The sequence below is a fragment of the Python bivittatus genome, unplaced genomic scaffold (assembly GCF_059951505.1).
Source record: "Python bivittatus isolate LINGU-HERP-01145 unplaced genomic scaffold, Pbiv_v1 ctg000410_np1212, whole genome shotgun sequence".
Lineage (NCBI taxonomy): Eukaryota > Metazoa > Chordata > Lepidosauria > Squamata > Pythonidae > Python > Python bivittatus.
This window is the reverse complement of record NW_028277067.1, coordinates 932303-945538: the sequence shown is the minus strand read 5'-3', so window position 1 is coordinate 945538 and position 13236 is coordinate 932303. Positions and strand designations below refer to the sequence as shown.

Here is a 13236-nt window from a genome sequence, read left to right as displayed (position 1 = left end):
CCCTTTAGCACTGCTGGAGCATTGCTATTCTGTAATTGCCTGTGAAACTAAAAACAGAAGTTTCAGAACAGAAATTAAAAACAGAAGTAGTCTGTATTGTCCAGAAACGTCATTTCCTATTCCTAGATGGTTCAATAAGAATAAGCCCTGTTGAACAAATACTGTAAGAGTTTCTCTTTTGCAAGTTCGGTCCTTTATTGCTTATGGTTGACTGAGGCTGCGGGATTGATGCTTAATACTTCTTTTAATTTGCCCATTGTCAATTCCAGTTCCAGAGAAGTTAGAAGGAAAGAGTCTACACATTGTCTTATTTTTCCCATGGTCATTTGTGGCAAAATAGCTTTATTCAGAAAAAGGATGAAGAAGAAATCAAATCATCTCCATCCTGAACAAGAAAATAAACTGATATTGGGATAATCAAAAGATTATTCGGCTCTAATCTATTAGCTGTAATAAAAAAGAATAAGTGCAGCCAGGAAAGACTCCAATCAGATCCTAATAAAATAGTTCTTTTCCAACATACCTGATACTTACTCCAGTAAAGTGCAATTGCAGCACTAAATAAATGTTTTCACCAGTTACGTCTGAAAACCAACTTGGGAGAACAGGAAGCATTGAACAAGTATCTTTGTAAAAAGGTGGCTAAATACCTGACTTTTCCAGTGACCAAAGTATTCGTTTTTCTTACCAACCTGTCCTTCCTACCATATACTCATATCATCAGGCAGCACTGCACATCTGCTTCAAACCCACCTAAATTCAAAGGCAAACACTTCTATCAATGTATGAGACTATTTTGCAGATCTTTTTTTTGTATGAGAACTGTCATATTGGTCCAGGAGAAAATGTCTCCATGATTTTATTCTCCTCTTAGCTCCAAAAGAGAGTAAACTATAGTAGAAATAGATTTAGAAAAGCGGCATTTGAACAGGGCAATAATTCTGGCTACTTGAGCCTTTTTTCTTTCTACAACTTATAAAGAGCTGAACTAATGAGCAGGGAAAAATCTAGTGGGAAAAGAAATACAACTTCAGCTTAAACGTAGTGCTTGTGTTCAAAAAGTTCAAGCTTTCTTCCTGCTGTATGGGTATGGGAGGAAGATAGATCTGGAAAAAGGAGAAGGCCTCAGATCAGCTCCAGGCCCTCCAAGTCTACAGTGACAAGGTTAATTGTGTTTAGACCCCAGCTCCAGGCAGCAACCTCCAAAAAATAGACAATATCTGTGCAAATTCAGCAACCAGCTAGTGCTCAGTGCAGCCTAAGTCCATTCAAATTCCAATATGCAGTATAACTGTCCCATGTTAGCATGCTCTTCTTGCATTCTCTTTTCTGCAGTCCAGTGCAGTTCTGCTGTTCTTTTAGCACACCACTGGTCCATCAGCATCATTCCATGCTATCTTAAGAGGAATGTCCTACCACAGCCACCTTCCTGTTTCACAGAACTGGCAACAAGGAATCACAGATTCTGCTTCTCCCCGCTCCACAAGTCAGTGGAGGCATGAAAATCATGCTACTGCAATTTCACTGAAGGAGACTGAAGAAAAGAAGTGCCTCCAGGACTCCATTGTAGCCATGAGGGATTCCAGAATCAAGACAGTAGAACATTGTCTCTGCAATCCACATACTGATACTTTTCAAAGGACAGCTGCTCCGAGTGAGAGAGATAGGAACAAGTCAAGGTACCTCTGGTGGGAGAAAAAATAGGAACTCGGTAATAACAAAAATGCTTAAAAATATGACTCCTCCCTGTCATCTGTACTAATCATTTCTATCCTAGGCTTTATTCTCAATGGTATATTTTTGGAGGAGGGGGAGAGAGAGAGGGAGAGGGAGAGAGAGAGAGGGAGAGAGAGAGGGAGAGGGAGAGAGAGAGATGGAACGCCAAGATTAAAAACATATCTTTATTAGTCATAACTGATCAAAGCCAATATAAGGATTTTGGAAAAAAGTGAGATAATTGGCGAAGTCCTAGGAACACAACTGAAACTATATTAATTAACTACATTGATTAGTTGGTAGGATGAAAAGATCAAACAAGAGGAGTGAAACAGGTGCCTAAATTAGAAAAGTTTGTCTTGATTAAAAGTATGTTCCCACTAGAGCAGGATGAAATATCTGGCCTGTGGACTAAACCAACCAGCCCAACCAATGGGACCTTAAGTTAAAAGAGGCAAATGGTGGGGTTAGGAGTTAGTTAGCAGGAGAGAACAAAACAAATAGCCCTAGAAAAGAAAAATAGACTTACTGTATATGCAGAAGAACATTGTGAACTTTTATTTTGATCCATGTGCAAATTTTGCTGAAATAATGAAGGATTTCATTGTTTTTATGCAGTACGTGCAAGATCACAAATATAATTCATAATATACTTTAGTCACTCCTTTATGGCGTGTATCCTTGGCATCTATAAATGAAAGTTTCTTGGAAAACCAATTGGAAGGATCCTTAAAGGCTGATCTGCACAATCAGTTTGCCCTAGGGCAAGGACAGGCCATTAACATCTCTTAAGGGCAGGAATCAACATACATTCAGCCCACCCAGGAAGGCAACTTCTGCCCATCTTTTCCTGTTACATGCCTAAAGGAGTGATTTTCAACTTATTCAAGTGGTGCAACCAGTCTGCTTGCTGTGCTTCGTTATACTGCAGACAAACCCCTCTACTCCATTTGGCTATTGTGTGCTCTGTGGCAGGAATGCCCCCTCCCCTGCAGTCACTGGTTACTACCTTCTGTGACCATTTCATCCTAGGCTGCTGGACCACTAGAATGGTGAAAGGCTGGGCTTTTTAGTCTGTGTATGTGTGCGAACCCCCCATAAGCACACCCATACACCAGTTCACCAGTGGAAATGTGAAAGGCTAAGGCATTTTTAAACAATTCACAGATGGAATCATTAAAGGTGGACCTTTTTTTTTTTCAACCAAGTGAACTTGACTAGAGTTTGCTAGTTTCCCCTTATATCTCTGGTGGCAGGAACAAATGTAAATTGGTGATGTTTGCTTGCTTTTACAAGCTCATTGAAGGAACACCGAAATGGTGGAGCTTTCTTATCTTCTAATCAGATGAAATGGACAAGAATTCTCCCAGCTTTTAGCCCAAGTGATAAGAATGATAGAACCATGGTGGTTTATTTGTTTTTCACTGGTCCATGAGTAGAGGAATCAGATGGGAAAGTATCAAGTACAGGAGTTGAAGTTAAGGGGGGGGGCTCATACAAAAGGCCTATCAGTGGAATCCACATGTCTTTACATACCCACCAAGGGAAAGAAAAGTGACTGGTGCTTGCTTTTCCAGACATAGGGAGAAAAAACAAGCAAGGGAAACCTCCAATTGGGACCCATGGTAAGTGTGGTTCAGTAAGAAAATACAAGCCCATCTACACGGCCAAAGCAGAGGAAGGGATTAAAATCTGGAAAGGGATTTTTTTAATGGCATAATTTCCAGCCATCTTACACATAGGAGTCAAGTAGCTTAAGGCTGCCATGGGGGAAAAAAAACAAAACACAACTACAGATCTTGGAGAACTGCTGCCGAACAGTATTAGGGCTATATGAACTCCGTGTGCAATGTAACTTCATATGTAAGGAGGTATGAGCATAATAGTATTTCCCACAGGTGTATCCATCTAAAGTCTTTTGATCTTGTTGCAACTAAGGGTGGTCATTACGTTGTTGACTAAGCATGGAAACTTGGCATTATGTCAGAATGTTGTAAAAGTAAATTTCTAGCCAAAGCAGGTAGTTATTATTTTTAAACCCCTCAACCTTAAATTATAACTATTTTGGACAGTACTGTTGGGTTGCAAGTTGTTCATGTGAAGTGCTTTTGGTGTTGCTATATTACTGCAATGGGGATAATACTGTATTACCAAAATTAATCAAGGAAAAAAAAATATTAAGGATGACCTTTTCTTCTAGAATTAGGCCTTTCCTCCTTTGAAGTAATAAATCTTTGTGTAATAAAAACAGACAAAGAATCCCTTCCTCCAAATATTTTTAAAAGCATCTCCATTACTTCTGCAACACATAAACCTACCAACTAGTTGGTTAAAAGACAGATACAGTAATTGTCAAAAAAAGTAAGACTTCAGTTTTGAGACCATTATTTTAAAATTAATCAGCACTTGCTAAATGCAGGGTTGTACTTACTAAGTGTTGCTATCCACGATTGTACTGGAGACACTGTAAAGGATCTAAAAATATATTGGAAAGAGAAAGTTACTGCAAAGTTTATTCATCTACATGTTCTGCAGGCAAATTAGTAAATTCCTTCAAGTCCTCACCTGGGCACTTTGCAGAGGCCTGATATCTAACTGAGTCATCACTGTGTTTTTCCCAATCACCACTGTCTTATGCAAGACTTCAATATCAAGTTGAGCCACGTGCACAGGGTAAAAGTTGTTGTTTGTCACATTTAATATATTCTAGAGAGAAAGATGGATAAGTGGTGAGGAAAAAGTGATAAACTGGCAGCATACTGTGTGAATTCATAAAATTTCCCATTAAGAGGCTCCTGCTGCTGCTACTTTTTAAGAGACAATACAAAACATGAGCATCGTTTGGTTTCCAGGGTTGTGCAGAGTTTCAGATTTAATTCCAAAGCGCACAGGCCCACAAACATAGCCCCTATCTGCAGCTCTTTTCCCAAGATCACGCAAGCACCTTTCTGAAATCAGATCCAAACTGCTGTGCAGCCCTAATGGCTCCAGTCTTAAAGAGCCTAGCATCTATACCAGTGTTTCTCAACCTTGGCAATTTTAAGATACGTAGACTTCAATTTCCACAATTCTCCAGCCAGCCATGCTGGCTGGGGAATTCTAGGAGTTGAAGTCCACACATCTTAAAGTTTCCAAGATTGAGAAACACTGATCTATACAAAGGATAGCTGTTTACTTTTATTGGGGTGAGTGACCGAATGCAAAAGGAAAGATGACGATGACTGTGTGCAACGGTGGCCCTGGATGTTCTATATAGGGATTTTTTTCTTCCTAGCAATTTCCTGCAGGTGCAGGGTCCAGTTTTTTGGATCAACTGAACTATTGGTTGCAACAGGAATTTACCGACTGGCTTGTTACCAGAGCCTGATGTCATGCACTGAGAGTGAGTCACTGGCCAAAAGTCACCCAGCAGCTTTCATGCCTAAGGCGGGACCAGAACGCAGAGCCTCCTGGTTTCTAGCATGGCGCCTTAACCACTAGACCAAACTGGCTCTCTGTCTTCTATACGGGGATGACCCGCTATATATAACTCACTAAATTTGACTTTTAAGAGTCATAGGAACCAGCTTTACTAGCATACAAAACTCTGTTCAGAACGTGGAATTGACATATTCCTATATTTGGCCTATGAAGGGCAATTGCTAAGAATTACTATGACACTATTCCAACCCGTGGAGCTTTATCAGGGGGAGTGTAGAAAAGCTTGTGGATTCCCTGCTTCCTTTAGGTACAAACCAACACTAACCAAACTAAATTAAGAACAGCTTCCCTCTAATCAATTTTATTTTGGCCATGAAACGAAGGCTGATGGGAGAGAAGACTGTTCATGGCATGCTGCTTGATTCATTCCAAGTTCTTCAGCATGTTCATTTGCATGCAGCAGTTCTACACATGACATAATATTGTGCTTATTTATTGGTAGGATACTGCTGCTTTGAAAGTTTGCCTCCAACATATATGTTTCTTCATAAGTTTGGGTGTGGTATGCTGCTCAGATGCTGAATGTGCTGTACTGATATGTCTGTGCAGAGACATATGACAATGAGATGAAGGGAGAAAAGAAAGCTTATGTAAGTATATGTGAATTGCCCTTTCAGCTTTGCTCATTTGCTCTTGTGTTCCCTTGTATAACTACAGTTTAAATGGTAAACCACATTGTGAAGTTGTTGAAAGCCACTGACTCAACTTTAGCACACATGCACCATGAAATCAAAGGAAAATGAGCTATACAGCCACTCTTCATTTAACAGCTACCTCATTTAGCAACTGTTCACAAATATAAGGTAATAAAAAAAAATTCTGACCAATGTGCACACTTACGACCAAATTTCTGCACCTGATAACAACGTAAGCCAGAGTGAGAGTAATGCTGGCATTGCTGCCTGAGAGAACTTTATCTAAATGAGATGGCAGCAACCAGTGATCTTTGCAGCATCTCTCTCTCTTAGTCATGTGTTCACTTAGCGACCATTTTGCTTCTGATTTAAGGAACGGATTGCGGTCGCTAAACAAGGAGAGAGTGTATATTGTATGCTTACTACACTACTTAAACTATTGAACAAACTAAAAAGACAAGAATACGATGCTGATAATTGAAAATACTCTGAACAAGTTCAATGTCTTCCTTCTTCCCCAAAAGAAAAAGATGAATTTAATGTACTGAACTTTCTTTTATTTTCTTAAAAGATATTCTTGGATTCTATATTTTCATCAGATACAGGCAACTTAAAGCTCTTCAGATGTTTTAGGCTACAGTTTTCTAATATCTGATCAACAGGCCATGCTGGCTTAGGATGATGGGAGTCATAGTCTGCAATGTCTGAACAGTATCATCTTGGCTACCACATGTAAGAATTAAATTGAGATTTGCTATGGGTGAATACATTTCTATGCATTCTGGCACATTATCTTAGACTCCATTATATAATGGACTACTCAAAAGATCTACTTGCTAAAAAAGTACTACTGTTCAAGGCTGAAAAAATAATAATTTGAATTGCCGCTTGCTAATTCATAATTTTTTAAACTTTCATATGTCATTGATTGTAATACAAATTCTGAGCAAACCTTTAGATTTTTCTTTAGTCAGAAGGTTTACTGCAATGACCTATAAGCTCAACAAATAAATATTAAAATCTTTATTCATGCCCTAGCCCTTCCAAGTTAGCAAATTCTTGGTGGATTATCAACCATATTTTTACTTTATTGTGCCATGCAAAATATCTCCTGGAACGGTACCATCAAGAACCACACAAATTACTTCTTTAAAATTGAGTTATCTGAGTTTTTTTCCCCCTTTATAATTCATTTCTTGGGTCATATAGGCTGGGTTCAGACACTGCACTAGGTCATTTGTTTAACTGTAGCTTAAAAAACTTGCTTCACAAAAAACAAACAAGCTATATTAATCCATAATGTATTAACCAGTCACAAAGTTTCTAAGCTGAAACTTAGGATAAAATAAGCATTGAAAAAAAGAGACAATGTGGCTGGACACAATCTTTTTGTGACTTGTACTATGATACATATTGTTCCTTCTCTCTGAATGCTATAGGTTCATAGGTTTCAGCTTTTAGTTAAAGGGAAACTGAACCATGCTCACACAAGCCCAGTTGAATGCTAGGGCTGGGCCAAAAGAAGAAGGAGAGAGAGAGAGAGAGAAAGTGAGAGGGGCTAAACCTAATTCCTCTTAATCTCATTTAGTCATCCGCTCTTTTGTTTTAAAAGATTAATACTTACTTTGGGGGCAAAATTCATCCCAATAGCTACTCTTATCTGCCGGGTTAGGGTTAGTCTAGTCAACACAGTCTTGAAATATATCTTCTGACAAAAATGGCCTCTGAGCTTACTCACTAGGCTTTCCCTGAAAAATGAGCAACTACATGCTGTAGAAACTGGACTTGAGAGAGGCTTCCAGATCAGAAATGACATGTTTTTCAGCTTGTGGCCCTGCAATATCCTCTCCCTGGTTCTTAAAGCCACAACACAAATTACATTCAATCTCAGATGAATAAAAAAAGATTCATAACATGAACCTGGTCCAGGTCTTTCCCCATCTCCTGTCACTCTACTCCCTTGAACTTACAGTCATATTGAGGATGATGCTAGAAGTATAATTGTCAAAAGAAATGGAGGAGGCATTGAGGCCAGAGGGGAGCACCGCAATTGACCGTGGGAACAGGAAGTACATCATGAGACACGTCATCAACAGGCAAATGGCTACTGTGAGAAACACATACAGCTTCCTGCCAAAACAGATCATAGGCAGTTAGTGGTAGCAGAATTCCCACCCACCTCAACACACACAACAATCGTGACTGACATTGTCTAGGGAGTGGGGATAACTCCGCTAGGAAGAGGCAGCAGGAAAATAATGAGAAGAAATTTGATCAGCATAAAAAGACCGTGCTTACGTCCGTCTTGGCTTCAGCCGCTGGTCTCCATATGGAATGAGGGCCACCAGCTGTTGCTCCTGCTCTAGGAGGAGGATAGTGGAAGAGAGAAAATCAGGGAATAGTTTGGAAAAGCAAGCCCTTAGGAAAGCTCAAAACTGCCAGAACACTGAACCTGTCAGTTTAATAAAAGTCTCCCTATAAGCAAAACATAATGTGTAGTTCTGGCCGCTTTCATTGCAAAGAAAATACACCAGAACTATCTGTCTGTCTGAATGCAGCAATCTTAACCAGGCTGAAGCAGCTCTACAGACCAATGCTATTAAGCCCTGTTAATGTGCCTCTTGGTTAACCAATATAGAAAACAGGAGGGGGCCTTACTTGACTCTAGACCTGACCCAACAAGGCCAGAGAAGAGCACCTCAGCAAAACAAGTCTGGGAAATACACCTACCTCGGGGGATTCTTCCAGTGCCCTGGCAAGTAGGACAAGTGACAGAACCTCGATTGGTGTGGTTGCCACAAGGAACACAAGAGACCTCAGCAGCATCTGCTCCGTTAATGCTGGCATAACAGGATGCTTCATTCTCAGCATATACATTTTTCTGCACAATCGACTTGCTTTCTTCGGTCTCCTTTCTGGTGAACAGATTCTTGAACCACAAGAGGGCTTGATCCATTGCTCACAGACACTGTCTCACTGGTGCAAGCAAGCAGCATTAACACATCAGAACACAAAAAGGGCTTTCGATTCTAAAAGGCAGCACTTTATTCCTGAAGTGAAAGATTCTAGGGCTCAGGCAGATTTGAAAAACATTTAAAATCAGTGATTTCTCCAGCAATACCTTTCCTCTCTAAAGCTCCCACCCCCACCCCGAGAATTCACTGCATCCAAGCATGTGATGCTGAGCCGCTGATAATGCTGCTTCTTTATGGTCTTTTCAGCTAACTGCGGAATTTCATTAATACATAAGCTTCATCCTGCCTGAGTTTATCAATCTGTGGAATATCAGAACCCAATGCTAGAATATTAGGTCATCTGATTCAGTCCTGCTGCTGGGACTGGCCATGGCACATAGATATTTTAAGACCAAGACAAATAATCTTGGTTTCAAGAGCAGAAGCACTTTGAAAGATGGAGAACTGCCCATTTAGTATTCAATCGTTTTTCACCAATGAAACACTTTAATGTATTTATTTACACAACATTTATATCTTGTCTTTTTTACAGGAGCTTAAGGCAGTGTATATAGTGTCCCCTCCTCCTATTTTTCCCCACAACACTAACCATGTGAGGTAGGTTGGGCTGAGAGAAAGTGACTGGCCCAAAGTTACCCAGTGGCCTTCTGGACTGAGGGTTGGTTGTACTGATGAAAGCTAGCAATAGCTCAAAAGAAATGAAGGGGCACTTCCCTTGAACCATTTGGACTCTCCTCTAAAAATGAGTATTCATCTCCAGTCTTAAGACTGGTCTCAGATTTGCTATACATTAATGGGAGAAAAGAGAGCCAGTTTGGCGTAGTGGTTAAGGCACCAGGCTAGAAACTGGGAGACCGTGAGTTCTAGTCCCATCTTAGGCACAAAGCCAACTGGGTGACCTTGGGCCAGTCACTCTCTCTCAACCCTAGAAAGAAGGCAATGGCAAACCACTTCTGAAATCTTGCCAAGAAAACTGCAGTCACCAGGAGTCAACATGGACCAAAGGCACACACACACACACACACAAAAGGGGGGGGGCTGAGTTTTCCAGAGAAGGTTCTTTTATCATTATTTAAAAACAAAACAAAACTGTGAGACCACATATATTATGCTGTAAGGTTTTCAAGTACTGTTATTTTAAAGACTGTACTTCTTTCAACAGTTATGTTAGAAGGCAGGGATCTGGCTTCTTGGGAAAATCTTCCTGGGCAGAACTTAAGTGAGCACGGCACCTACCTGACAGAAAGGAAACACAGATCTCAGGATCACTCCTAAAGATTCCAGCTCAGGCTAAGCATCAGAAGAGAGTATTAGGACAGTTTGTAGCAATTGCTAAAGATAAGGATCCCAGCCGTTGTTGGATATCCCAATTTGCTCTATGAAGATTGGTTCCTTAACTACGCCATACTTTGAAGAAACAAGGTTGAGAAGAGAGTGGGAAAAGGGAGAAAAAGGATATTGTAATTGGATTATACACATAATACTGTAAAACATTTCCCAAACCTTTAGAAAAGACATTTCTGCTAGATAGGATAACAACATTTTAGTTCTTCCACCTGTACTCAGAGAAATGGTGAACTACCACCACAGCAGAAAGAAAGCTGCAGGTGAGCATGTCTCTAGCAAATACTTCTTCTACCTCAAATGTAACTACAACAAACTTAAAACAAAACTCCTGTTTTAAGAGGCCTTTCCATTTATGGCTTCTTTTCTGAATCTTTTCTGAATACCCCCCTTTGCAAAAACAATCCCTTTCAATTAAATATAGCAAGTTCTTTTCAAAGATGCAAGCTTCACTGATGTCCAGAACAGGCATTCCTTATCTGAATATGGTGTAATGGATCGCACCATCCTGCCGTATCTGTGGCTGGCAATTTTTCTGGAAAAATGATAGATTCCTAGGATAAAGCCAATATTCAAAGGAAAATGATTTTCTACTACCTAAGAGGGCTATTCATTCTGAAGGGTCAATCCTTTACAAGCTTGGATAGAATTTGGCTTGACTAATTTTTGGGCTTTTTAGTTTTTGTATTATCTCATCCGACAAAGAGTTTTGGAGAATTTGAAATTTGTACACTATTTTGTGTTATTTTGGTTGATCCTAAATTTAAGTTTTATTTATTAGATTTGTATGGCCCCCCATCTTAAACATAACTCTGGGTGGCTCACAACAATAAAAAATTATCTAGCTAAGGTTTTGTCTTAGAATTCCTCTTCTATCTCTCAGTATTTTATGAAGCGCAGTAAATAATTGATTCTGTTCCCTCTGTTATCATTTGTGACTCTGCTTGAAACAGCTCAGCTGTATATTCAAAATAAAACAATGACCATATTCTGTGCAAGCCTGGTCAGCTCACCTTTGTTTAAGGCCATTTAGAAATACAGACTACATATCTAATAAGTGCTCTAAACAATATTGTTTTGACCAACCTCATTAACATATACATTAAGTTCAAAATATTAGCAGGTTACAATACTGTGAAAAGCTTCAACTACTGATTCCATCCAATCGCTACAGAAAGGGCAGGAGGCGGCCAGCTGGCAAACAGCAGAGCGTGTGTACCAACAATTAGGGGGGGGGAGAAAACAAGGAACAAAGACTGTGTTTACACAACATACGTACGTACTGCAGTTAATGATCTTTCCATTAACCCCATTTTTAGGTTTTGTACAACACATTGGACTATAAATTAATTGCGAGAATTGTATATGCACAACACCTAGGCTTAAATGTGTAGTCTGCGGGTCAACATGTCCTGCAAATACAGCAGGTGTCTGAGCCTTGCCGGAAACGTTGCTAAAAACAGTGGCTGACAGATTGCTATCTGGGATGTGGCTGATGGACTGTAGCTATCTGAAGCGAATGTTGCCCTCTCATGCCATTATTCAGTCCGCAAATTGTACAAATTAATGAATTCACTTCACACGGCACAGCACCCCTGCCCCCTCGCTGGCTCCTTCCAAGCAAATACGAAAAGCAGCCAAGTTCTCTTCTTCTTCCAGCAGGGCATTATTTTGGTTAGCATAATGGTGTTGAACGTCAAGCCACTCTACTCCAAAACACCAGATGTCAAGCAGCAGCACTGGTCTAAAAGAAGTGGGGAAGGAAGTCGGTGGGAAGTACGGCAAGACGTTTTTGAAGCCTCATAACGGCCCAGCAAAAGGTTTCATGTCATTCGCATGATGCAAGGAAAGAAAGAAAAAGAAAGAAGAAAGACCACCGAAGAAACAGGAAATGGAGAAGAGCTAAATTTAAAAGAAGTAGGAGAAAGCGAGGATGAAAAGAACGGAAGATTAACGCGGGCGGCGGCGGCGGCGGCGGCGGGCGGGGAGAACGGCGCAATCTGGTTTGGAGGGCCGGGAGGAGACGAGGGTCGTATCTGGCTCATTACAGAGATTTCTGGAGGCCTTCAGGAGGGCAACCTGCTCACCGTATCCCGCCGAGGACAGAGAGGAGACGGGCGCTAGATCCTTAGGGCTCCCCAGCCAACGGTGGACGCGAAGCAGAATCGAAAATAAAGCGTAGCGTAATGGTGCCAGCCTTCCTCCCGTCGCACGACTCCCACCCTCCTGCGAGAGGTGGGAAATAGGCAGCTCCACCCTCGGCCGCCACTTCCCTCCTTCGAAGCGCCTTTTTTAGCCGTTTCGTTACCGTGCATTTTTTCCCCAAGACGCTGCAATGATCAAAGTCCGCATTTTTTTCTCCGGGAATGGGAGGTGCCAAAGTTAAACACTGACTGGAAAACACACGGACCTTGTGGCTTACAACTTGATCCTTCACACGCGTTTATTCGAGACTGAAAGTGCTCTGGGAAGTACTCCAGAGTGAGCATCGCTGGGGATTGGAGCCTTGCAATAGCTCGAACCGGTGCAAAATTGCACGGAGGCAAAGTCCGTTAAAACAGCAGCACTTCCTACCAAAGAAGGGCGCCCAAACCTGCAGCTTTACCAACCCAGCCCCACCCACGCGCGGCAAGCCCACGCCGACCTCTGCCGCGCAGGCGCAGCGTAATCGAGTCGCGCTAAGTGAGAGCGGCTTCGATGTAAATACTCACGGTCACGTGCTTGAGTCTCCCTGATGCGTTTCACGTGGTTTGGTCCTTGGAGAAGTGTGAGAGACGATGCTTGTGTAATTGTGACACTCCGCTGAAGAGCGCTTGTGGTTCCGTCGGTTAAACGTTTCGTTCCACGTTTTAACGGGGATCCTTCTCGTGAAGTGTTCCTGAGCTCACTCCGCTTTCACTTCTTCCGTTCGGAGACGCTGGTTCACTTTCACTTTAAATTCAGAATGTAAACCCACTCCGCTCTGTGGATTTTATGTGGTTTTTCAATACGCTCGGTAACTTCCTCGTTCCAGTGTCTACTGCGGTTGTTCTAATCCAGTCTTTCTCAACCTTGGGAACTTTTAAGATGTGTGGACTTCAACTCCC

General features: G+C 41.3%; 1 protein-coding gene across 3 annotated transcripts; it reads right to left on the bottom strand.

Moving 5' to 3' along the window:
* Positions 1–590: 590 nt before the first annotated feature.
* Positions 591–12762, bottom strand: TMEM106A (transmembrane protein 106A). 3 transcript variants are annotated; one of them, XM_007425031.4, is made up of 9 exons: positions 12561–12762; positions 10043–10213; positions 8562–8807; positions 8130–8193; positions 7802–7961; positions 4282–4422; positions 4148–4191; positions 2246–2299; positions 591–1685 (listed from the first exon to the last, which is right to left on the bottom strand). In XM_007425031.4, exons 3-9 carry the CDS (start codon positions 8785–8787, stop codon positions 1589–1591), a joined length of 786 nt encoding a protein of 261 aa, XP_007425093.1. In that variant the 5' UTR covers positions 8788–8807; positions 10043–10213; positions 12561–12762; the 3' UTR covers positions 591–1588. The 3 variants fall into 3 exon arrangements, with proteins under 3 accessions (XP_007425093.1, XP_007425092.1, XP_087999452.1); XM_007425030.4 differs by lacking the exon at positions 12561–12762 and adding an exon at positions 12238–12513; XM_088143326.1 differs by lacking the exons at positions 10043–10213; positions 12561–12762 and adding an exon at positions 12238–12515.
* Positions 12763–13236: the final 474 nt, after the last annotated feature.